This window comes from Artemia sp. Qi Xiang Cuo, chromosome 10 (assembly GCF_049724085.1).
Source record: "Artemia sp. Qi Xiang Cuo chromosome 10, ASM4972408v1, whole genome shotgun sequence".
Taxonomy (NCBI): domain Eukaryota; kingdom Metazoa; phylum Arthropoda; class Branchiopoda; order Anostraca; family Artemiidae; genus Artemia; species Artemia sp. Qi Xiang Cuo.
The window spans coordinates 45051086-45077257 of NC_142803.1; the positions used below are offsets into that span (position 1 = coordinate 45051086).

At 36.8% G+C, this 26172-nt stretch overlaps 1 protein-coding gene across 1 annotated transcript in view; it reads right to left on the reverse strand.

Moving 5' to 3' along the window:
• Positions 1 to 26172, reverse strand: part of LOC148947808 (uncharacterized) — a 59034-nt gene that overhangs the window by 13760 nt on the left and 19102 nt on the right. Inside the window, exons 3-7 of the mRNA XM_089095453.1 lie at positions 17152 to 17460; positions 16036 to 16226; positions 12754 to 12987; positions 9320 to 9556; positions 4986 to 5126 (exon numbers count right to left, since the gene is read on the reverse strand). Coding sequence (XP_088951579.1) covers positions 4986 to 5126; positions 9320 to 9556; positions 12754 to 12987; positions 16036 to 16226; positions 17152 to 17460 — 1112 coding nt within the window. The remainder of the gene's footprint in view (positions 1 to 4985; positions 5127 to 9319; positions 9557 to 12753; positions 12988 to 16035; positions 16227 to 17151; positions 17461 to 26172) is intronic.

Consider the following 26172-nt stretch of genomic DNA (forward strand, 5'->3'; position numbering starts at 1 on the left):
GATCCAACCGGCGGGAGGCTAGGCGCGAGCGACCCTGCCACTGCCTTCGGAGTATTTATGCTCCGTGTGTTAGACCAGTTAGACGGAAACGCATTTAAAATGGATCGGAAAAAAAAATCAGGGCATGAATATAGAACAGAGAAGAAACAAAGAATGATGGCGGAAAGCCGTAAAGGATCTAGGGACATCTCTGATTATTTTGCCAAGAAAGATCATATTAAAGGTAAGCTTTTAAAGATAGAACAATAAGGAAGGAGTGTCGTTTAAAGTGGGTATCAACACTTCTAATTTCTAGCTTTAGCCCATTGTCGGATAGCTTTCCTGATAAGGCTCATTCGTCAAGCTTCATCGTGTACCAGCTGCTTTTGTTGTTATATATTGCATACGGTCCCTCTTGTACAGTGTTCTTCGTATGCAATTTGTCCGAAGCGTTTGACCTCATTTTTACCAGCCCACTCGTCTCGCCTGACGGTTATGATATTGGCTTAAAGCAGTATTTTTACCGACACACTGTGTCAGCTCTGAAATTATCTTTCAAATTCTTGCAGTTAAAGCTCTCTCTTTAGCCTTGTAAACTTCGGTGATAATTGTTTCGGGTTTCAGCTCTTGAAAAATATTTGTTAGCATATGTCGGGGATCGGTTCTTGGGGTTGCAAATTAAATTAGTGATTTTTAGGGTGGTATTTTATTTTAAAGTCCGGGTTTCATAGAAATAGTTTTGGGGTATGAAAGTTCAAGATTGTTGGGGGAGTTTAAAGTTAATGTTGCTGATTCAGTTTATTTTCAAATTTAGTTCCAATTCTGCCTTCACTATGTTGAGAGTTAAATCTACTAAAGCAAGCCATTATACAAAGTGTATATACGTTTACAATAAATGTCTTGTGCATACTTTAAAAGAGAAACTTTTTTTGTTAGATGTTGAGACGACGGCAACTTCTGATGCCCACTCTGAGTCGACGGTCGGAATGCACAAAAACGCATTCAGCCAGGAGAACGAACTGTCACCAACAACTCCGTCCACTTCACAGACGGCCTTCATAACAAACTTCGGCGAAACGACACACACTGATCAGCTGACTGAAGGATCAAGAAGCAGTACTCAAACCTTGGTGGTACATAGCCCAACACTGATTTCACAGTCCCCGCACCCGCAGCAGAATCAAAGCGCTATTTTTTCGCCTGAAACTGACTTCACGCCGTCGAATGACTTTGGTATTGCAGTAGCGCTGAAAGAGCGAAATCAGTTGTCTTCTGGCGAAATTATGTTTTTTATGAACGAAAGGTGGAAGCCGAAGAACCAATCTGATCTTCCAGTCTCGACACAAAAGAGAAAAGGTGGCGAAGTCAAGCGTCGCTTGAATACCGAACATCTTGCCCGGTATCCTTGGCTCGCAGTGAGTCGTCATCCAGACCACGAAGGCCTTTGGTGCAGTGTTTGTGTTTTGATGAGGACCAACGAAAGCGGAGGAGGATGGTCGGCTTTATCTGGAGGCGGCGAAGGGCAAAAAATGGGAAAGTTGGTCTTGAAACCGCTAAAAGACTATTCGAAACTTACCGGGAAAGATGGTGCGCTGACAAACCATGCTGAAGCACAGTTTCACAAACACTGCCAGGAAAAAGCTGCCGCGCTGCTAACAACGTTTCAGTACGGTAGTCAAGATCAAGATATCAGGAATGCTCTGGACTGTGAACGGGTCAAGCAAATACAGCAGAACCGTGCACTCTTGAGAAGCGTTGTTGAAACTGTCAAGCTTTGCGGGGCACAGAATATCCCCCTTCGTGGCCACCGTGATGATGGCAAACTTGATATCCAAGACTCTGATGTCATTACACGACGGGAATTTCCCGTCGACGGGAATTTCCGCCACCTACTTCGGTATCGGATTCAGAGTGGAGACTCGCAACTTAAAATTTAATTGAAAATGCACCGAGCAACGCCAAATATACGAGTAAACAGATCCAGAATGAACTGATTGGAACAATTGGGGAAATGATAAAAACCAAAGTAGTGAGAAAAGCAAACAAAGCAACGGTTTGGTGTCTTCTTGCAGACGAGTCAACAGACAGGCAGACCAGAGAGCTGATGGTCATTGTTTGTCGTTATGTGTGTAAAACCGAGCAGGGATACGTGATTCGAGAAGATCCTTTTGCAGTTGTCGATGCCTTTCAAACCATGTCAAGACTCGCTGGAGATGAGGAAAGTGACGACGGTAGAAGCATCGAAGAGAAGCTAGACGGCAAGAGCCTCTGGAAGCTGCTGTTGAGTGAGGTCAGGAAGTCAAATCTGGATTTGTCAAAGTGCGTTGGTCAAGGATACGACAAAGCTGCTAGCATGGCAAGCTTGACAAATGGTGCTGCTGCTGAAGTTAAACGCCAGTGTGAACTGGCAGATTACTTCCACTGTGTGAGCCATGCCACAAATCTCTCATGTTCAAAGATAGTTTCAGTTCCCATTCTGCGCAGTGCCCAAGACGTTGTTCGAGACACAATTTCTCACTTCAGCTCAAGTGCCAAGAGAACAAGACTTCTAAAAAAGCATCTTATCGCGGACAAAGCTAAAACAGAGACACTCGTCAGTCTTTGTACCACGAGATTTGTAGAGAGACACGAAGCAATCAGCAGGTTTTGGGACTCCCTTCCGTCGATCGTTTCTGCTCTGCAGGAGATGGAAGGATGGCACGATCGAGAGGCAAGTAGCAGAGCTTATGCATTACGATCCTGCATTGAAAAATCAGATACACTCGTAGGACTGGTTTGCCTGAATTCGTTTTCGTCGATCATGAAACCTTTAGCCGAGTCACTACAACAGAAGGATGGTGACCTCGTGAGAGCCTTGTCCCTCATTAGCAGCGTGAAGGCAATGCTGGAAGATATGCGATCACATGCCGAAACCAAATTCAGACTGCTTTACGAAGATCTTCTGAAAATGGCCGAAAAGATTGATGTTACCATCAAGGTAACGCAGCCACGCATAGCTTCACGTTCTACATACCGGGCAGGGGTACCCAAGATGAATCCAGAAAGTCATTATAGGATGGTGGCATTTATTCCAGCCCTGGACGCCATGCTCCTTGATTTTACGGAGCGGTTCAGCTGCCATTTTACGAATGCTGCAAAACTTTCAGCTTTGATCCCGGCTGTGGTTAATGGCAAACGCTGGGAGGACGTTCAGCCAGGGTACGAAAAGTACAAGGAGCTGCTCGTGGGTACGGAGATAGACGTTAAAACCGAGTTCGAGATTTGGAACAAGTATTGGTCTAAGGAAACCGTGCAAAAACCGAAAACAGCTATTTCAGCGCTGAACAGTTGTCAGGAAAATGTATTTCCCAACATCTTCGCATTGTTGACAATTCTCGCGACGCTTCCTGTGTCAACCTGTGAAGCAGAACGAATGTTTTCAAAGGTTGACAGGACATGTTCATCAATACGAAGCACGATGACTGAAGAGAGGTTGGAGGCTCTACTACTCATGCAGACTTACAGAGACGAACTGCCGAAAACAGACGATGCTATCGATATGTTCGCTCTCAGAAAAGCTCGCCGATTGAGTTTAGTTGTGTAGTGTGGTACTGTTTTTATTTTCTTTTGCTACGTTTTACCTTTCTGAGAATTTTTGGCAGTGTTTTCATATAAATAAAGAGCTATCAAATTAGTCCTGTATAATCAGTTTTTGGCGCCCTGTGTCCGGCGCCCCCCCCCCCCAAGATTTTCCTCTAGATCCGCCGGTGCTGTGTACCAAAGTGTTTGCCATGTCACCTTGAAAAACTGCAGCACAAGAGGAGAAAGATTCTCAGGAGATGCGAATTCTTAAAATCACGCTGTCAAGTCAGAAAAAAATACACGGTTTTTAATAAAAATTGCTATTCAGCCTCAACTGTTCTACTAGGCAACAGAGCCGTAGAAAACTCTCGAAAAATTACCCCTGTATTGTTTTGAAAACCTTTTAAGAAACTTTGTTGTGCTCTATTCAAATACCAAATTAAGCTTATTCGTATATTGTAAAATCTTAAAAGATATAGTTTCGTCAAATAAGGCTGTTATTTTGAGCGAACAGACAATGAGTATCCACGCCTGGAAAAAACCACGAACTGTGGGTCTGATCATACCAATCAGAATATTTTTTACCTTAACGATTAGTTATTCTTGGAATAGAGGTAGGTCTATTTGACAAGCCTGTTGGATTTCTAACGTTTTAAAATACGGGGTTTTACAGAAAATGCAAATAGTGGAGCATGGAGTTAATTTACGCAAGTTCCGCCATTCATGGAATTAAGAACATGCATCCACACCACAAAGTCTTATATTATCTGATTTTAATATTATTTTTATATATTCTATGAGACACATGACAGGACATGAAATTCAAGTCGTGTTGCACAGATGTATAAACCGTGGAGTATTTGTAATCTCAAGCTAAGTTTTGACCGAAGGCAGTGAATTTTTAGCAAGCGGAAACGGTCAAATAAAGTCGCTTTGTGAATAGATGGCATAAATGATTGAAAGGGAAATTCACAAAATCTCCCTAGAAAATTTATTGAAACTAAAAAGACTCTTTTGAATACTCATTTTAAAAAGAGTGCCAGGAGGATATTTTTAAATATGCAAAAGCAGGGAGCTTTTATTGATTTCAAAATAACTTTACCGGTCAAGGGAAACGAATTTTTCAACTTGAAGCGGAAGAAATATTCGCTAACATATAGACAGTCTTTTAATTGAAATTCACAGGCCGAAGCGAAATTCAAACTTTATCAGAACTAGCTCTACTCCAACGCACCGCGCGCGGAAAACACCTGAATAATGGCGGCTGATATTATGTTCCACTTTAAGGGTGATCCCTAAATACGAATGTCATAAATAAAGCCTTAAAATTAAGATTATTTGCATTTCTGGCTTCCTCTCTTTGCAAGATAATCAAATGCAAGAACATGACCCTGTCAATCGAGACATGAATAAAATAATTGCAACATAATCAACTGGAAACTAACTTGAGATCCTGGAGTGTTATTGTAGTTCATAACAGTGTCGAGAATGTAAGCCCCTTTAAGTTTGGCTCCACCATGGGCATCCAATACATGTGGTATTAGATAATCTCTGATGAAATAAATGCTGCCAATACATCCAACTTCCTAAAAGAAAAAAACAATTCACATACTCTGCACAGATTAAAATATCAAAATACTATCATTGTCCTATTGCTTCAATTCTAACATGACCGGAACTTAATTGCATAACATTACTTCCATATAATATGATTACCATATGGAGATTTTAAGTGGTTGCTTACATTCGGAGCATCGCAGCAGGAACTAAATATATAACGATATCTTAGATTGTCTTGAGTATTCGGTCTGTTTTCATTTTTAAAAATCGAAAGAATACCCCCTCCTAAATTTTGAGAAAATATTTTTGGTACTTGTCTAATATGCAATAACCGCTCGAGAAGTGAAGTTTGGTGAATGCTAATGAAGTAAAAGAAAATATGATGAAAATACAATACTTTAGTAACAAAATTATGAAAACTACCACAAAGAATTATGGAAAGGGGTAGCCCAGAGTGCACTACATTAACTACTTAACCTAACACAACCTAACCTAGGTGCCTTTTTTGCCCCTCAGCCCAAAAAAAACTAAAAGTTTATATATTGTTCACGGAGTGAGAAACCTCTGTTTGCCTAGCAAGCCAAAGGAATTGTCTTGTTAAAGAAGTTGCTTAACTAGTTTTTCACGTCACAAATTCTCAAATGGTTATTGTATATTAGATAAGTACCATCTTTTGTACCTCCATTAAAAAAAAAATACTTACCCCCCCCCCCCCACACACACACACACACATCCTTCTATGTTTTGTGAATTGACGCCCTTGAGAGCGGGGCCAATCTGTCATTCTTCATGTGTCAAGCATGTCCTAGTCAATACAACACTTCTTTCATTATACCCCAAGAAAGAGGGATAGAACCAAATTGTTGTTTAACTTCCGCTCAGTCACACGGGTATATAAACCTATCTGTAGACAATTCCTCCGGAAAATGTTTAACGGATCTTCCTCTACCTTCAGAAACGCTAACGTTTCAAAACCATACTTGACCACCGTCCTTACCATAGCTTCCAATATTCTAGTCTTGGTTCGCAAATTTATCTTCCTATTCTTCCAAAAAAATTTCTACTCTGATGAAATTCCTAGTCTAATTAGTCTTCTTAACATTAAGCCATTGACTCTGAAAACACCCAACAATTCATTCATTTTGCAAACATTTTTATCCAGGACGTTCAAATCATCTGCATAGAGTACACAGGGAAGGAATCATCCTTCCCACCGAAATGTGAAAAATTATTGAACAATATGCGCTTTTCGGTTAAGTAATGGTTAAAAAGTGTACATATTTGACAGACCTCTTTAAATAATTGACGTCCTCTCATTCAGTAGTTTGATCCCTTCCCCAAATCACAACCCTTGGTACGAACCTAACTTCAAACATCATTTATGATATTGCTATAGTATTAAAATAATTGTCCAGTGGCCAAGAAATATAGCCTATATAATTAAAAAAAAATAACGAGCAAACAGGAACGATTATCTTAAATGATGACTGTGATCTTGACCTTCAAACTCGCAAAACTTGTTTGTCAGGATGTTAGCATTTATAATTATTTAAGTCGTTTGTTTATAAGTATACTAACCATAAACAATCCAAACAAATTCCCCGTAAAAAAATACAGGTTTCGCACGGAAAGGCAAAATCGTAGGTTGCTTTGAAAATAAAACGCACTTTGAGTTTAGAATACATAGACACATTGAAATTGTTCATACTCTGCCAACTGATAAGGTAATGATGGAAGTTAACCGTAGATGATATCAGAGCCACTACTGTATCGTATTAGTTTGGAAGTTCGTATCATATTAGTTTGGTCATCAAGGATTATAGAATATTTAGAATACTTTTTAGAATTAAATATTGAAATGTTTAGAATAGTGAAAAAATACTTTTTCAATGGCTTCTTAAAAAATTACCCCCTTGGAATTCCAAAACCATCTCTATTTGTGTATCTTCATTTAGTGAAAAAAACGAAAAAAATCCTTGCCCACCCCTACATTGTCGTGAATTGTTGAAAAATTTGATAAAATTCACATTTTTAGTTTTAACTTTGTCTTGATTTGAACTTCGACGTATAAGATCATTTTCTAAAGTAATATGGTAACTCAAAACCTTATTTATTTTGGGGCTCTGTAGAAATGTTTCCGATTTCAACGACTATGCTGATGGATGAAGTGATTTTCTACAATTCGAATTCTATGTCGATTCCACACAAAGTGTAACTTCAAGTTTAAGTATGGATTTCTTCAGGTTTCAGAGGATTTCCACTCCCCCTAGGCATAGCCTACTGTATTTTCAAGAGTTGGTAAGGTATGCACCGCAGTGGGCATTAAGATTGACAAAGTCTGAAATAGACAACTAAATAAAAGTTGATCCTTTGGTGCCTCAGGTTTATGAAAGATTTTTAAATAAAGGAAAAGTCTTGAAGTTTAGTTTAAATGGTGTTGGATTTGGGTTTGGAGGTAGAGAAGGACGACATAAGGTAAGAATGACAGGTTTGGTTGGAAGAACGGAAAGTTTGCGAGTCCCTTCCGATACTAAATTACTGGCTTGGCATGGTAAGCTCCGGGTATGTTATTATCCTTAGCATGCGCGCGTAAAGCCAGTTCAGTTGTTTGGTAAACCGAAGACTGAAGAAAAGTAGGATGCACCAGAAAAAAAACGTTAGAGAGATTAAAATGGGAACAGAAGATAATAGTTGCAGAATCAAAGTTAGAAATGTTACACTTTATTCCGAGCAAATTGCCATAGGTTTAGAGCCTGTATGGGTTGTAAAATTATCTGTTTTGTATAATGTAGCCGCTCTAATGTAGGTGATTTTTCAAGTTGACTGTTGAATCAATCTGCCAAGAGGAGCTCAATCATAGAGTCATTTTGGTCCAAAACTTGTTTTCGTTAGTCATCTGTCCAAACAACATTTAAGGTGAAAAAAATGGCTACCATCAATCAACCTCGATCACCTATAATTAGATGTCGAGTGTGAATGTATTTGCTTCTTCAAATCTCTTTAGCAATAATTCTGTCCCAGGAAACCAAAAGCTCCAAAATTAATATCAAATGGCTCATACGTATTGTCTTGTTAAAAATATATTTGAAAGTTGTTTAAATTTTTATTTTCATTCAATTTATATTTTACGCTTGTATTCTGATCTGGAAGATCTTTCCACTTTCATAAATATTTCGTCCGGCATAATGTACAATCTATAGTGAATCCTTTTCTCTTCGGTTTCTGGCGCTTTTGCTTAAATTCTGTATATTTTCACAAATGGAAACAAATGGAACTCGTCATATTCCCTTTGCTTGTTTATTGATGGTCTCCCGTTGGTTTTCTTGCTTGAAATTAATCTCTTTTTGCTATGATTTGGCGTTGTAATTTTTCACAGGGGGCTAGTAATCCTCACATCGGGACGGACAAACCCCTGTGTGCTAAAATATAAGCCTTGGATAGGCCATCCAATTAATTATGTGGAGGTTGGTCTCCCTCCCCTCCTTTTGCTCGTCAAGTATAGTCTCAATTGTGTCTCCGGCAAACGATACCCCTCCCAAAGCTTGTTTTTTTTTACGAATTCCCCTTCCCAAATGTAAATCTCTAAGAGAAATGGTTTCGTTTGTGCTTTGCTGAAACGGTTCTGGGCTGATTCCCAATTTCGGAAAATTCGCCCCGTGGATAATAGCTCCCCCCGAATTTCTACCTGTCCCTGTAAAAAAATACCCTGGAGCTGAAACATCGACAATTATAAGAAGCGTAAATAATTGCTGAATGACATAAATTAGAAAGAATATCATTGAATGTGAAGGAGGTGAAAAAGAGAGATAAGAAAAGAGGAAGAGGAGAGAAAGAAAGATAGAGGAAAATAAAGGTGAAAAAGAGGGATAAGAAAAGAGGAAGAGGGGAGAAAGAAAGATAGAGAAAGTAGAACAGAATATTTTCAGTTGCAGTGTCATGCACATTTACAGCGTATTTAGATTTTATTAACGGCGTCCATGCCTAGTGCTTTGGAAAGAAAGGAAATAAACACTAGGTGGGAGAGAAAGAAAGAAGTTTGGGGTCAGAGATGAAGAAAAAATATAAAGTATGTGTAAAGCACTGTAAACAAAGCAATAGAGACAAGGTAACAATCCAGGAGATTGAACTTCTTTGGAAGCTTAGAGGTCTTTTAGAGAACTTCTACGAATGAGACATGGTTAAGGAATTTTTTTTAGGAAGAGGAATAAAAATACTTCACCTCAAGATCGAAAAGTACAAACATAACGCTAAATTCGGGGACACATTTAGCCTCAGTCAGGGCACGTGCTACTTCCAAGACTACAGAGACTCCTGAACCGTTGTCATCCATCCCATTACTACCTTCCACAGTATCCCAGTGCGCCGCTAGTAAAATGATCTCGTCATCTTTTGTCCCCCATCGTCGGCCCGGAAGAACTCCGATTATATTTATTCCTTTAGGTATTTTCTCAGGAAACTAAAAGAGAAATTGTTAGAATCTTAAAAATACAACTAATCGATTTATGAAATAGCTTTATTAGAATTTAACTGATTTTCCCTAACCGATGTGGCAGTGCACTGCGTTGACATCTGCTTGGAAAGACGCAGCTTGACGTTCGATCCCAGCTGCCTCAACGCTGGGTGAGGGGCTTACTATCTGTTCTTGTAGTAAATCACCGGCCACTGAAACCTTAACAACTGTCGACGCCCTGTGTGCCGTCAATGGCTGTGGAGGATATTTATCCAATTGTACCCTTATTCTCTTTGGCCACCTACACATAGTAGTTTCAGTAAATTCAACAAATTTGTTACCGGGAATTCAGATTAATAGATAATAGATGCTTTCCATAATTCGAAACGGCCTTTAAAATCAGTGTTTTGAATTTTGTGAAGAAATTTGCCTGTATAAATATGGCTAATATCTAAATAACTAATATGAAATATAAGTGGAAATGTAAATACAGAAAATAGATTGAAAAGGGAAATTTATTTAAAAGGACAAAGTTGCTAGTGGTCCAAGCCTCAATTTAAAAATTAGGTTTACACATATCTATGCATATTTCTGAAAAATGGCACTCAAATCCCACTTCTTTTGAATTGAATAAAAACATTAACTGAATTTACATTTACTGCACATGAAAATAAGTAAAAAAAAACAGCTCTCTGAAGTTAGATTACGGATACCCTTTGAATTGAGAAACTCGTTTGATGCCTTTGGAAGTGTTGTAGAATCCTTTTTGCTCTGGGTAATTTATTTTTTTTTTCTTTTGTTCATGCCCCCATGTGGTTAATCTACAAGGGTCAAGTTGGAACTGTATGTTTTATTGTGCATTGCCCATGGCACCTTGCTATGGGTGGTTTTTAAGTGAGTAGTCAGTGGAGGGTGGCTGCCTGTCATTTTTCTTTTTAATGTGTGTTTTTTTGTTGTTGTTTTTTTCCTCCCTGCATTCTCTGCCATAAGGTCATGTGGGGGCATGTGATGTTGTACGTGCTCTCATTGTTTATTACACGTTGATTTCTTGTCAATTACTTGTTGATATCTTTCTATCTTCTGTTCTCAAAGTTTAGTTAAAACACAGGAATTGAAGACCAATTGTTCTCAAGCGTGGCAATTTTTTTGCCACTTCTTGGCAAAGAATAGATAATAGCCTCAGAACTAATCTTTCTGTGGGGAAGACTGCATAGCCGTTCGGGGAGGCTAAAGAGTTGCTGGGCATGGTACAAAATCATGCATATGAAAAAAAAACCTATGACCCCAAGAAGTTGTATTTAATTTAATGAAGAAACGGGTATTGGTATTATATACACACTTGATCAAAAGAAGGATAGGGTGCCCCCCTCCATTTAAAAAATGGTTTCTAAGGACCAAACCCGAAGAAAATGCCGAATAATAATGAACTTCTTTTTATCTTCTCGACTACTGCTACTAAAAACTCATCGCAGCACCAAGCCGCCTGAGGCCAATACAGCTAAACACGCTCCTCGTCCATCTCAATCTATTCAAAGCCTTCCAATTTACAACCTCCCAGGAGGTTACTATTTCCCTTAATTCTTTCCTTACGACATCCTCTCGTCCCAATCGAGGACGACCTGCTTTTCGTTTAGCCCTAGACGGCTGGTCGAAAAGAACAATCTTTGGCAATTTCTTCATCCTCAGGAATAAGATTAGTTTAATGAAGACCAATAATGTTATTATTGGTTAAAAATTTTACACAAATAATTTTTATTTGTGTGACTGTGACTCCTTTTTTATGATTCTTATCTCCCAAAATAGACTGCAATTGCTGTTATGTTCTCGATCTGTTTTTTTTTTTTTAAGCTCAATACTAAATATTTTTTTTAACTATTGAGATTATTATTGTTTTCAAAATAACAGGTTTAATATTACAGGTTTGTTTGATTAGTATAACATAAACCGTGTTTTTAAAAAAAGTCAAGGTTTTAAGTAAATATTATTTCGGGTTTTTCGTTGTCTTAGCCTTGAAATTATCATTAAAAATATATGAAACATAAGTTTGATTAACCTAAGTCTAGTCTCTCTTTTTCTCCTCTCCCCTCTCATTATTATTATTTATTTATTTAACTGGACCTCGAATGAAAACGCAATCTTCATGCCTACGTCCGGGGGATGAGACCAGCCCCCATTCTTAAAATATGTTTAGAATACAATGCTTTCTCCGCGAAAATTCACGAAAAAGGGTATGAAATCTACTGAAACGAAAAAAGTAAAAAATCTACTAAATTGGCCTAAAGTAGCTTAATGCTGTAACGGACTCGTGACACTAACTGTAGTGGTAAATGAGGAGAAACAAGGACTAATGAACCCTTTTGGACTCTTTGCTTTTTGGACCTTTTTTTTTTACTCTTTTGGACTTTTGAACATTGCTGGTATGAAAGAAGGTGTTGATGGTGTGAGTCGTAAGCTTTAGATTTATTATACTAAAAATCTTATTATGTATGCGTCTAAAAATGTGTATGGAGTTGTAAGGCAGTTCCTGAACGCTGAGTTGGCATTTTACAGGTGTAAATGCCTATTAATCAGGGTCGAGTTTGCAATCATAAAGGGAAAATCGTTCCCCGATTTTTTTCATGAAGTAGCTCTTGCATATATTAATTCTATTTTTTCATTTTATTCTCTTTTTTTATTTTAGTTTCTTTCTCTTTTCTTAACTTGTTATGGTTAAGATTATTTCTCTTGACGAGCGCTGAGTACTTCTTGTTGTATGCAGGCGAAACATTCGTTTGCTTGTTCTTCTTTTTCTTCCAGCTCTTGTTGTCCTGCATCTTCTCCTTTGTATTTTAGAGGGGATAACATCCCCATCATTCCTCCTCTAAATCTAAGTATGCTTCATCGTAATCATACACATAACTAATATTCAAGCAGTATCTGCGTTGATGCCGATTCTCTGAAATAATTTTGTGTTCTCTTGGCAATGTCATTTTTCATGTTTAAAAAAAACATGTGAATTATTTATTTATTTCTCGCAATTATTAATTTTTATTATTCTGTTGTTGATATTACATAAGTAATTACGCACTATTTATTTCAGAATCTTTCAATTTGTTAATTAATTCCTTCTCTTTTCGAGATTATTTTCCAAATTTAAATTTCTATGTTATGTGCTTCTTTATTAATTGTTTTCAATAATAAAAATATTATCATGATATACTTACAATTTCTGGATATTGATGAGGCTCATATGTCTGTGTTCCTGCGAGGAGGCCAAATCGTTCCATCTTATTGGATAAATAACGTGCCATCGTATTTCTAAGAGTGACATTTGTCTGAAAGTCACGTGGTGCGTCAAGGCCATAAAATAAAATGAATTCAAGATGTGACGTGCTTACGTCTAAGGGGTTAAGAGATCCATTCCGATATGCTTCAGTTCTCTGAGAGGTTAATGTATCCTAAAAATTTGAACAAATATTAACATTGGTGTGCTGAGAAGGATACCTCCAAAGGGCTTGAGGACGTAACCCCACCTTAGAAGACTGTTATTCAACAAAAATGTCCCAAATATTACAGAACAGGTAATTTGCTAATAGTAATAACCTATTCAGCTTTTTGACAAAGCAAACACTAAATATTACAGAATTCGCTGCTTTAAAATGTGTATTCGTGAAATGTTGCAACTTTTACTACCTTTTACTCGAAAAAAAGAACGTAAAAGAAAGTAAACCCAAGTGACGATTTATGGTTAAGTAGTTGAAAACCTAGACCTTAGAACGGGTTTTGGATTTTAGCATCCTCCCTCTGCCTAGACTGAAACACTTGGCAAACCCCTACATTTTCTGCAAAAAAAAAGTATAAATTCAGCGCAATTCAACTTTTTTTATGTTGAAATTAAACACGGTGCATAAATTTATTATTATTACTGTTTTTAATGACACATTTAAGATTATCTCAGCCCTATATAAAAAAGGAAAATAATATTATTACGACTTTTTCTTACGCTTTCAAGCCATATCATGAATCGACAATATTCACTTGTCTTTTAGGCTATAGCCTTACCCAGCTCAACGCCTAGGTTTTATACATGTGTTAAACCTTCACTAAAAGGTTAAAAGAGCCAATAAACAACCTTCAAGGAATAGCCCCTGAGACCGATGATTCCATGCTGATGTGCATCACTGAACGTTTTTCAAGTGCTATATCCAAGAGAATATTACACTAATTCCAACACTAAAGTGGCGTTCAGATTAGTGTCCAATTATACTTGCAATGTAGACACGTGCCTGTCCACGCATCAATGCCCATGCAACTCCCGTTCACAAGTAAAATTCAGTATTTGGCTGCAACAGGTCGCAGCTAAACATCCAGTTCTAGAGTTTAGAACTCTGCATGTAGGAGTTCAAATTTTAACAATCAGCATTTCTTTTTGCACCATATTCATTATTTGCAATGACGAGTGGCACTCACTTGTGTGTCTGGCTGAAGTTTCATGCTTAAGAAAGTGCTTGATCAAACAAACATGTCCAGGCGTGAAAGTCTTGCTGGGATTGCATGTGCACGTCACTTAAAGAAATTGTGATTTGCCAATCACAAGGATTTTTCAAAACATACTAATCGCTACTGTTTCAAATTCTTTTTGTAATCCTTAGAGGGGTGCTTAAAGTGACACATGATTACTTGTGATTTACTGCAGTACAAATAAGAAAATATATACGTTCAATTTCAACCTAATATTTCACAGAGCTCTCCATTGCTACGGAGCTCACGCAATCCCTTTGACAATTTTATAAGCAAACTTCTGAGAAAAACAGATAAATGCAAACGGCTTGCAGCTCTCAGAAAATATGGAAGGATCGTTCGCTTGTTGGGTTAATGAGATTTAGCCTTTGAACAGCCCTGAGTTATTAGATCAGTCTTGACCTGTTTGGTCCTGGATAAAAAATCCTGCAAGCGTCTTTTGTTACCAAAAAATGCGTCAGTTAATGAAAGAATTCCCTGGGATATTAAAAAAAAACGGGCATTTGTTTGTCAAAATTCACCAGTATGATCCGAAAAGGAAATAATTTCTAAAAAAAAGAAAAGTTTTTTTAACGCATAGACCAAGGATAACCGGATATCAGCCTTATGAAAAAGAGACGGACTTTAGACATTAACATGCAATGTGACTATCATTTTACGGCTTGTTATCACGACCGTAGATATTAAGTTTGAAGCTATGAAGACGCAGAGATTTGAGAGCTCCGAAGCTGAGCTAAATAAAAAAAAAAAAAAAATGTATAATAATGATGTTCTGAGTTTCGGAGAACCTTTGATTTGTGGCTAAATCAAATAAATAAAACGATATTTACGGAACGTTCTAAATCATGATCGATTTTTTTCATGATAAGAATAGAACTTTAATTAAGAATAGCTCCTGAAGCACAATACATTCTAGAATTGACTTTAAATTAATTTCATTTGAAAGAAAATTAAATTAAAGATGCGAAGATATAACCCAGACTACCATTTTAAACTGATCCAATAGACAGATCGTCTTAAAGACGTATCCTATAATATTATAATAAAGTATATAAAACACAATTAAATCATAAATTCAGGCCAATCTTGGGATTTGGGCTTCCAAGTTGGCAAAATAAAAATCAATAAAGAATCGAAGTATTTTGGCGTTTAACTTCATAAAAAATAGTTTACTGTTTGTCCGTCGTCTTTTGCTTTCTTACAAACTCTGGTCTTTAAATAACTCCTTTGAGACAGTGGCGGCTTTACAAAAGTCTCAAAAGAATAGCCTTCGATTTTGTCTGTATGTCAGGCTTATGAGACATGTGTACATTTAAGTAAATAATATTCAAGGACAAGATCCAAGGCAAGGGATAATGGTGAAGACAAGAGTTCAACATTCTTATTAAATACTTTTTAGAACAAACCTAAATCAAGTTTAAGAAGAAATTCTCATGAAAAAATAGCGTCTAGAGATGGTTACTTGCTACAGCTACCGATGTTAAGGTCTGCAAGTAGGGTCATCAATCCCTCTGTGAATGACCAAAGCCAAGTAAATTAAGTTAGTTAGAATTATCTGTTAATCCCTGCAAAACATATGTAGCTATAATTTTTTATGCCCACTATGATGAAAGCATTTTGTAATAGGCGCAAGTTAAGTTGAGACGAGCCTTTAAATCAAGGGTCAAAAAGGAGTAAATTATAAATTGTGTAAAATAGGTCTTGGTTTAATTAATAGAATCATCTTTAGGGCGATACAGGGACCGGTTGACATGATTTACTGGGCCGGACTACAAAATTAGAACCCAACATTTTTGTGACGGGGAAGGGGTAAGTAAAGGGTACGTATTATAAATGGTGAAAATATAGAAGATGAGTTATGTGAAATACACAGGATAAAAAAAAATCTTAAAAACCAGAGATTTGAGGGGGCTAAAGACGTTCTCTCTACTACATTACGTTTGCCGAGTCTGCACTCCCCTGATTACTAAACTTGAATGACTCACCTCTACTTTATTCATTTCTTTCAGATAGTCAACTAGAGTTTCATTGTCTCCAACCATAGAGTGGGTTGTACCGAAAAACAACTCAGTTAGATTTATTTGAGGCTGAAAGTCAGGCGGTGCATCGACATCATTGGGTGATTGACCATCACGTGGAAAAAAGACTCTTGGGCGTCGATTACCAGCAAAGGGTCCTAAAAGATCACAATGATGCTTAAATATGTGAAGATGGTATAGTCAAATCAAATCCTGAAAAAAAAAACTGCCATCCAGCATCACTCTTCATCGCTAAATTTGTTCAAAACGATTTAAGTATTATATCGGAAAACTAAGAAGGGAAAACTAACAGGTGAAACAAGTAAGAGCGGAAATTCAAATGTTTTAACATCGGTTTAATAGGAATTAAAAACTACTGACGTCACTCACAGTGTAGAGTTATATAGAACAAAAAAAAAAAAAAACTAAAAACAAGCTTAATTCTAATTTATTAAATTTTAATTAGAGTTCTGAATATCTTTGGAACAAACAAGAAACTTTCAAAAATTAATCAAATTATTCTGTTCTTAAGCCTTTCTGGACTGTGAAATATTTAAGGCTAGGTTAGTTAAATGCTAGAAAATTTATATATAGGAAAATAATTGCTCTTCCAGGAAAGGTGGATTTTTGGGGCTTTTAGATAAATTTATAGGGAGGGATAGGGGTTTATTTACCTTCTCGCCTCCATTTATGGAAGAAAAGTTTAGATTAAGCGTGAAAATGGTATTGGGGGTATGACAGGCAATACGTCTTTGAGGGTCATTGCAATTTTCAAACCACTATTATTAAAGTTAAACGTTATTGTAGATGGCAGGGATTAGAAGGGAAGCGTGGGAGGGGTGGCTGCATCATCATCATCCTTTCAATTTTAGGGTGATAATACTCTGAAAATAGAGATAAACTAAAATAAAAAACAGGATCAGGATTTGTTTAGGATCAAAATATATTTGATTAAATATCATCTAGAGGTGAAACATATTTGATTTAATATCATCTCGGAATACAACACACTCGTTTGGTATCAAAATACATTTGATACTTCTGCGCTCAAACGAAAAAAGCAAACGGGGGAAAGTGACTCACTTGGAGCTGTAAAACGGAACTGGACATCTTTAGACCGTCCTCGCTTAGGCAGCTCAAAGAAACTGGATGTCCAATTCTTATTAAACTCTGCAAGAAACTCCTCAAAAGCAACGTCATCTGGGATTATCACGTAATTTTGTTTGTCCCATTCATTTTCAGTACCGTTTCCATCACTTCTAGTATCTTCTATGTCATTTCCCGTATGTTCTACATCTCCGGTTTCATTTCCAACACTTCGGGGGTGTCTTTTCCAGCTTTTGCGGTGGCGCTTCAGCCAAGATCTTCCAGAAATTGTGAAATTCATTGGATCTAGAAAACAAATGTGGTTTGAGAAATATTACTATTAAATGGGAATTCATTTGTTGCAATCAACTGGTTAGCGTCATCATGTTACCAACGTCACTGTTTTTGTATTTGCAGCGTAATTCAGATCTGTCAGATCGATGATAAACAAATAGAGCTAAAAAATACAGTTTTAAGGAGTTAAAAGTTGAAAACCCAATTTAAACATACTTTTATTGTTGAAACCTCACAGCAAAGAAGAAAAATTACACCATAAATGACATTTTACACCACTTTTACACCATAAATTTGCCATAAGTTTTACACCGATAGAGACTGTCTCCAAAGTTATCTTCATATCAGACCTGCTATTTCTTTATAGTTCAAAATACGAAGCCTTACCAGATAAGTAAACCTACAAACAAAGTAATCATATAATATCTACATATAAATATCTAAAGGTTAAATAAATCCACAATTATATTATATACATTTACAAAAAATCAATAAGAAATATATATAGTATAAATCTATAGGAACAAATACAACGATCTATAATTTCAAATTTATCTCCCCCCCCCTCAAATGGGAAGATATGCACATGAAAACCCATATGGGTGGAGTGCAGAGGGGGCTCCAGCCCACCCTCCCTCTGGCTGAATGATGCCGCCTTATATTTTTATATTTTGTTTTGAGATTTCCATTATACAGCATTGGAAGTGCCAATTAGATCAGGTAAGCCCCCCCCTAAAATTCAGCTCATGGGTGCCCGAGGATATGCATCTCCAAGGAGTCATTGTTATTTCCAAATAAAGAGGGGGAAATCAAAGAAACAACAGTACCATTGAAAAGGAAATACAATGATCTTACTTTTAAACATATATACATCATACCTCTCCTATTAACACCATCGCTGGTTAACACTGCCCTAAGAAGCCAGCCCTAGAAAAAAAAAATTGGTGTTTAAAAAAAAAATAAAAAAAAAATTGGACGACTAGAAAAGAAAAGACATTATTATTTTTTCTATTGGCTTAAAATATCTAATTTTCAATTATACTTTCAAACTAGAAAAAAATTTGAGAAAAAATTTAAGTAGTTATGCCTTTTTTAAGTGTTTATAAGAAAAAACTGGGCAATAAGATCTTTTTTGAAATAAATCAATTGATTAAATTCTTTTTTACACTTTATCACTTCACTCTACAAGCTTAAAATCAGTTGTTTTTTTTCAAAAATTTTTTTAGGGTTTGCTGGTTAATTTCTCCCAGTATCTCTTGAAATCCCACAGACAGAGCAGTGTTACCAGATGTTTGGTTTAAAGCTGTCGCCAACATAAAAGTGAAAATGCGCCGAAAGCTCCATTTTTCTAGCGAAAATGCGCCAATGAGCAATTTTTCACCCAAAAAATATGTCGATTTGAAAAAATCAATGTGTAATCGCCTCAAAAAGCGCCAAAATTGTGCAAATACGCCCATCTGACCACTCTAAGGTAAATAACCATTTTCATTGAACTTTCAACATTGAGAGCCAACACAGGCCACAGGAAGTATTGGTCCTTATGAATCGTTTTTTTTTTATTTCCCTTTTTTAGAGAATCTACCATCTGGCCAGGAAATTTTAAAAATTCGGCGGTCACCTTTTTATTTAAATTTTGTAAACAAAGTTTTTCTGAGGGAAGACAATGCGAAGTTGAAACTTAAGACGAATAAAAACTATTGCTCCACAGTCTACATATCAATAAAACTAGTACAAATAGACCAACTAATTCTATTTCCCTTTTTTGGGATTATAGAAAACTAGCGCTTTACTGAAAACACAAAACAATATAGAAGTTTGGGTACAGCAAAAGCAAACCGATTAAGGACACTTTTAAGGTATAAAAATAAAGCATTTGAGGATTATTGCTTAATTTTCGTGTTTGGTCATACGCTGTTCCACTGTTCTATAACAAATCAATGATGATTCTGTTTTCGTCCAAAGATTGTTTTTTTTCTATATTTTCTTACAATACTATGCGTTGGACATTTTGTTTCTAATCGATTTGCCCTTAAAAAGATTATAGATTAGAAGGATAATTTGAAAATTAAGCTCACTTTTGGCTTAAGTGCCTTAGAAGACTACTTATAGTCAATTGGTTTAACAGAAATTCCAATGCTAAAAGCGTCAGCGTGCTATAGAAACATACACGGCGGCCAATAATCACAAATAAATTGAAGCGAAGGAGCTGCAAGTATCTGGGTCATCTCTTTCGCAAGACTAGAGAATGTATTTCTTATAGAACTTGCATAGAAACCAACTGGATGAAGGAAATGAGGACAAGGAACAATTTCCATCGTAAGTACAAAGGGGACATACAAATTCTGGGAAGATGATCTTCCAGTGCAGCATAGGCTACAGGGTTGCCAACTTTTTGGTCCATGAATGTGTCCCTTGTGCATTCAAAAATGTGTAATTTTTAGCTAAAATATGTCCATCTTGAAATCTCAAAACTAGAGGTTATTTTTTGCCAGTTATATTATTGACCAAAAGACACATTGTAAGCCTCTTTCAAAGCGGCCAGTTAACATCAAATATAATGAAAAAATCCATACAAAACATTCATACAGAATAGACTTAGTGTGAAAGTAGGATATTAATATAAGCAAGTCCCTTACTTTGGAGGAAATCTTTTCCATACGTCATTTCTGGCAAAACCTTGATGCTGAGAAAAAAAAATAACGAGAAAAAGCACTACTTTGGTGAATTACATTTTTTTTTACCCAAATATATATCCAGTTGGTAAATGCTTCGTTTTATGTCGAAAATATATAGAATAAGTCCCTGCTTTGCCCTTTTATTTCCTTAATTTCTACAATGCATCACTTGTTTGCCCTTTTATGTCACTGTGTCCCGGGACATGGGAATATGTCCTTTGACTTAAAATGTGTGCAGTTGGCAACCCTGACCAGGGTTGCAGCAACGGTTAGTTCCTAAAGTGCTACAATATTCCGAACTTGCGTGCTACACAGCGATTTTCGGTGCAATAGTAAAAGAAAAATGACTGTAAAAGTGCTAATTAGAATACTTTCGTGCTATTTTAGCAGCCCTGAGCACGTGCCACAGCGCTATACATAATAAAATAGCGCTAAAATAGCACTTTCGTGCTTCAGGTGGCAACCCTGTCCCTAATAGGCTGTACAACTTCAAAAATATATTTATATGTCCCAAGACAAATTAAACTTCCAAACCGTATAATATTGACCCTTCTTGAGAAAAAAAAAGTTTTGATCTCATTATTTGCAGCTTTGCAGTAAAATGTAACGTTTTTTTTTAAAGTTTTCCAATTCCTGATGATGGTGACGAAGTAGACGGTCAATTCTAAACAAAACATTTAGTAGTTCTGAACTTATTTAGGACCAAAAAAAGGAGGGACGGCATTCTGTTACTGAAGTCCAGCAAGGAAGGGATTAAGGGTGACTTCTTTCTATTGTAAGTCTCACAGATGGATCGACGGCTCATTAGGCACCGTAAAATATAAATTTAATTTTAATCTCCTCGGTGTTTCGTCGAGGAGGGGAGGCGGAGTGTAAAAACCACTATCACTTCCTTTACCTAACCCTACAAACTTTGCTAATGCATACATTGAGCTTTCATTTCTTGATTAACGCTAAACTCATAATTTCTTGTATGAACATGGAATCAATATTAATGAAGTTGTACACATCCGCAAAATATTACTTTTCAAAGTTCTAATCAAACTTTCTTTTTATTAATTAGCTTGAAAACTGTGATATTTTACTTTCGTTTTGTGACTCAACAAAATTCGCAACAAAGCGTCAACTGAATTTGAATATCAAGGAAGGGTGGAGATTAAATAAAGGAAGGGCTTTGTTTGTTCTTTTAATATCAGTTAATAAAATTATTTCAAGCATAGAATTGTGCATTTTTCGAGACTTGCCTATACAATCTCATTTTGTACAAACCAGTGTTAATAATTGAAATTTTACTTTCGTTTTGTGACTCAACAAAATTCGCAACAAAGCGTCAACTGAATTTGAATATCAAGGAAGGGTGGAGATTAAATAAAGGAAGGGCTTTGTTTGTTCTTTTAATATCAGTTAATAAAATTATTTCAAGCATAGAATTGTGCATTTTTCGAGACTTGCCTATACAATCTCATTTTGTACAAACCAGTGTTAATAATTGATCTCAGGAGTTATCTTGTAAGGTTTCTAAAATTCTTTTCGTTTCTTGAAGGGATTGATAATAACATGAGGGAAAAAAAAGTCAAATTGGAAGTCTTATGCAAGTCGTGAGCGCAATAATTTAAATCTAGTGCCAAAAACCAATAGCCATCCACTACCGCTAGTGGAAATACGCTTTCGGAATGTTCGAAACAAAAGTTCGGAATGGCTATTGGTTAAGAAGGAGAGAAAGGCGTGGCTTTCTCTCATATACCACCTAATAAGCAGACAAAATAAGAGAAGAGGGCAGCGTGTCTTCCAATCGTCTTGAACATGAGTGAGAGCCCGAATGAGGCTCTCACTCAGGCTCTCAACTGAATGAGCCCAGAACAGCATGAGCAGCGGTAAAACAGCTCATGCTGTTTTCAAACTACATTAAACGCGAGAAGACAAGAATTGGTTTGACTTGGAAAGCGAATCCAACCTAGCGGATTGGAAAGCGTATTTCCACTAGCGGTAGTGGATGGCTATTGGTTTTTGGCACTAGATTTAAATTATTGCGCTCACGACTTGCATAAGACTTCCAATTTGACTTTTTTTTCCCTCATGTTATTATCAATCCCTTCAAGAAACGAAAAGAATTTTAGAAACCTTACAAGATAACTCCTGAGATCAATTATTAACACTGGTTTGTACAAAAAAAAGGATTATAACAATGGAATCGTGGTAAATTTTTAAGTAATTTACCTTGTCACTCGTTCTTAACAAATAGTCGGTATAATTTTCATTATCCTGTCTTACAAGCCAACTTTACTTTCCTTTGCTTTTTCGTGACTGCCAGTTGCCCCTTTTTCGCCCTTAAACACGGCTTGTCGCGAAAACCCTCTGAAGTCTTATAGAAGGTTAAAAGAGTTCATTTCATCAATATTTTGGACAATGAAAGGTCATTTTGGATGTGATAAAATGACGAGACTGATATAATAAAAGATGATAGGGAATAATAGAGAATAGTATACAAGTAAGAGAGGCTTCAAAAGCAACCTAGAGATCAAAAGTTCTATACAATCTCATGTATAGACTTGCCTATACAATCTCTATTGCCTATTAAAATATAAATTTAATTTTAATCTCCTCGGTGTTTCGTCGAGGAGGGGAGGCGGAGTGTAAAAACCACTATCACTTCCTTTACCTAACCCTACAAACTTTGCTAATGCATACATTGAGCTTTCATTTCTTGATTAACGCTAAACTCATAATTTCTTGTATGAAGATGGAATCAATATTAATGAAGTTGTACACATCCGCAAAATATTACTTTTCAAAGTTCTAATCAAACTTTCTTTTTATTAATTAGCTTGAAAACTGTGATATTTTACTTTCGTTTTGTGACTCAACAAAATTCGCAACAAAGCGTCAACTGAATTTGAATATCAAGGAAGGGTGGAGATTAAATAAAGGAAGGGCTTTGTTTGTTCTTTTAATATCAGTTAATAAAATTATTTCAAGCATAGAATTGTGCATTTTTCGAGACAAATCCAGTTTGCCGCAAGGAATTAATGTAAAAATAAATATGTAGAAGCCTTTCTTCGTCAGCTGGAAAGTGAAGTCGGCTTAGCTTTCTACAGGTAATTTCCACTATCCGCAACTAACGAAAAGCTGAAAGACCGTTAAACGCGAGAAGACAAGAATTGGTTTGACTTGGAAAGCGAATCCAACCTAGCGGATTGGAAAGCGTATTTCCACTAGCGGTAGTGGATGGCTATTGGTTTTTGGCACTAGATTTAAATTATTGCGCTCACGACTTGCATAAGACTTCCAATTTGACTTTTTTTTCCCTCATGTTATTATCAATCCCTTCAAGAAACGAAAAGAATTTTAGAAACCTTACAAGATAACTCCTGAGATCAATTATTAACACTGGTTTGTACAAAAAAAAGGATTATAACAATGGAATCGTGGTAAATTTTTAAGTAATTTACCTTGTCACTCGTTCTTAACAAATAGTCGGTATAATTTTCATTATCCTGTCTTACAAGCCAACTTTACTTTCCTTTGCTTTTTCGTGACTGCCAGTTGCCCCTTTTTCGCCCTTAAACACGGCTTGTCGCGAAAACCCTCTGAAGTCTTATAGAAGGTTAAAAGAGTTCATTTCATCAATATTTTGGACAATGAAAGGTCATTTTGGATGTGATAAAATGACGAGACTGATATAATAAAAGATGATAGGGAATAATAGAGAATAGTATACAAGTAAGAGAGGCTTCAAAAGCAACCTAGAGATCAAAAGTTCTATTTCTAATTATTTATAGAAACTGAACAAGATAGTCTAACCAAAACTTAAGCCCGTAAAGCATGTTTACTAAAAGTAAGTTAATTAATCTATAAATCTTTGCGCTCAAGCCAATGACCAATCGGATATTTCTATCGTTTTACCAAGGGGCAAATATAGTTTTTAAGCTTTATACTCGACCAGCTTTTTCTTCATGGATTTTTCCAAGAAACAGTCAGTGCAACTTGCAGTGAGCACCTAAATATTTTTTCTTTGTTTTGGTATGCAGAGTATATGACTATTAGCTCGTTTTTCTTCTTAAGATAATGCAAGTGACTATATCAATTAACTACTAGCTAGCAAGCATGCCGCTGCGAATCCAATCGTTAACGGTCAACTACAGGAATCCTTCTTAGTAATCAACTATCATAGGCAGCGCAATGCCTAAGTAAAGAACGATGTTGGCACAATATCTATTTTTTCATTCCAGGGCACTTTGTATCGAAGGAGTTGCCGTAGAAACTTCGAAAAGGGTTCATTCGATTGGAAATTGGAATGGCTAGTGCCCTTTTTAATAGTCGAAAGTGTTTGGAGGGCAACTAGCCCCCCCCCCTACGCCTATCATTCTCCCAAACACATCCAATCAAAATTTTGAGAGAGCCATTTTGTTCAGCGTCGTTGATTACAGATAGAAAATATGTTTTTGAGGAGGACCCTCCCCCAAAACCCTCAGGGCAAGGGTTTTAAGTTACGCCCCTGGGGGAATATAAGAACGGTGTTGGCACAATGTCTTATTTATTATTTTTTTTCCTTTAGACCAGGGTACTTCGTATCGAAGAAGTGATCGTAGAAACTTCGAAAAGGGCTCATTCAATTGGAAATTGGATTGGCTTGTGTCCTTTTTAATAGTCGAAAGTGATTAGAAGGCGACTAACACCCTTCCACGCCCACCATTTCCCAAAATACATCCAATCAAAATTTTGAGATAGCCATTTTGTTTAGTTTTGATGATTTCCAAATAGAAATTATGTTTTTGAGGAGGAAACTCCCCAACAGCCTTAGGGGCATCGGTTTTAAGTTATGCCCTGGGGGCATATAAGGTTTTTTTAGAAGGCGTTGTCGTAGAAACTTCAGAACGGCTCATTCGATTGGAAATTCAAAGGGCTACTGTCCTTTTTAATAGTTCAAAGTGATTGGAGGGCAACTAACCGCCATCTCACGCCCACCTTTTCCCCAAACACATCCAATCAAAATTTTAAAGATAGCCATTTTATTCAACGTAGTTTTATGTACTGGAAATTAGGTCTTTGAGGATGACAACTCCCCACAGCCCTCAGGCAAGGGTTGTAAGTTATGCCCTGGGGGCATATAAGGTTTTTATAGAACGCACTGTCGTAGAAAATTCAAAAAGGGCTCATTCGATTCGAAATTGAAATGACCAGTGCCCTTTTTAATAGTCGAAAGGGATTGGAAGGCAATTAACACCCCTTCCACGCCCACCATTTCCCCAACCACATCCAATGAAAATTTTGATATAGCAATTTTGTTCAACGCAGTTAAAAGTTCACTAAATTATACTTTTGAGCAGGACACTCTCCCCACAGTCTTCAGGGCAAGGGTAGTAAGTTATGCCCTGGGGGCATATAAGGTTTTTATTGAAATCTTTGTCGTAGAAACTTGAAAAAGGGCGCATTCGATTGAAAATTCAAAAGGCCAGTGCCCTTTTTAATAGTCGAAAGGAATTTGAGGATAGCTCACCCCCCTCTCACGCCACCTTTTCCCCAAACCCATCCAATCAAAATTTTTCGATAGCTATTTTGTTCAACGTCGTTGAAAGTTTTGGAAGTTAGGTCTTTAAGGATGACAACCCCTCCCCCCACAGCCCTGTGGGCGAGGGTTGTAAGTTATGCCATGGGGGCATATACGGTTTTTATTGAAAGCGTTGTCGTAGAAACTTCAAAAGGGCTCAAAAGGGCACAAAGGGAAATTGAAAGGGCTAGTACCTTTTTTAGTAGCTGAAAGTGATTGGAGAGCGACTAACGCCCTTCTCACGCCCACCATTTTCCCAAACACCTCTAATGAAAATTTTGAGATGGCCATTTTGTTCAACGTAGTTGAGAAGTCTGGAAATTAGGCCTTTTAGGATGATAACCCCCCTCAGGGCCCTGTGGGCAAGAGTTTTAATGATTATTCTGAGGGTAAAAACGGCTTACATAGAAATTTATTGTGAAATCTTAAAAAAGGGTTCATTCTTTTTGAACTTGAAATTGCCCCTCATAATAGTTTAAAGTGAATGGAGAGTTATTAAAC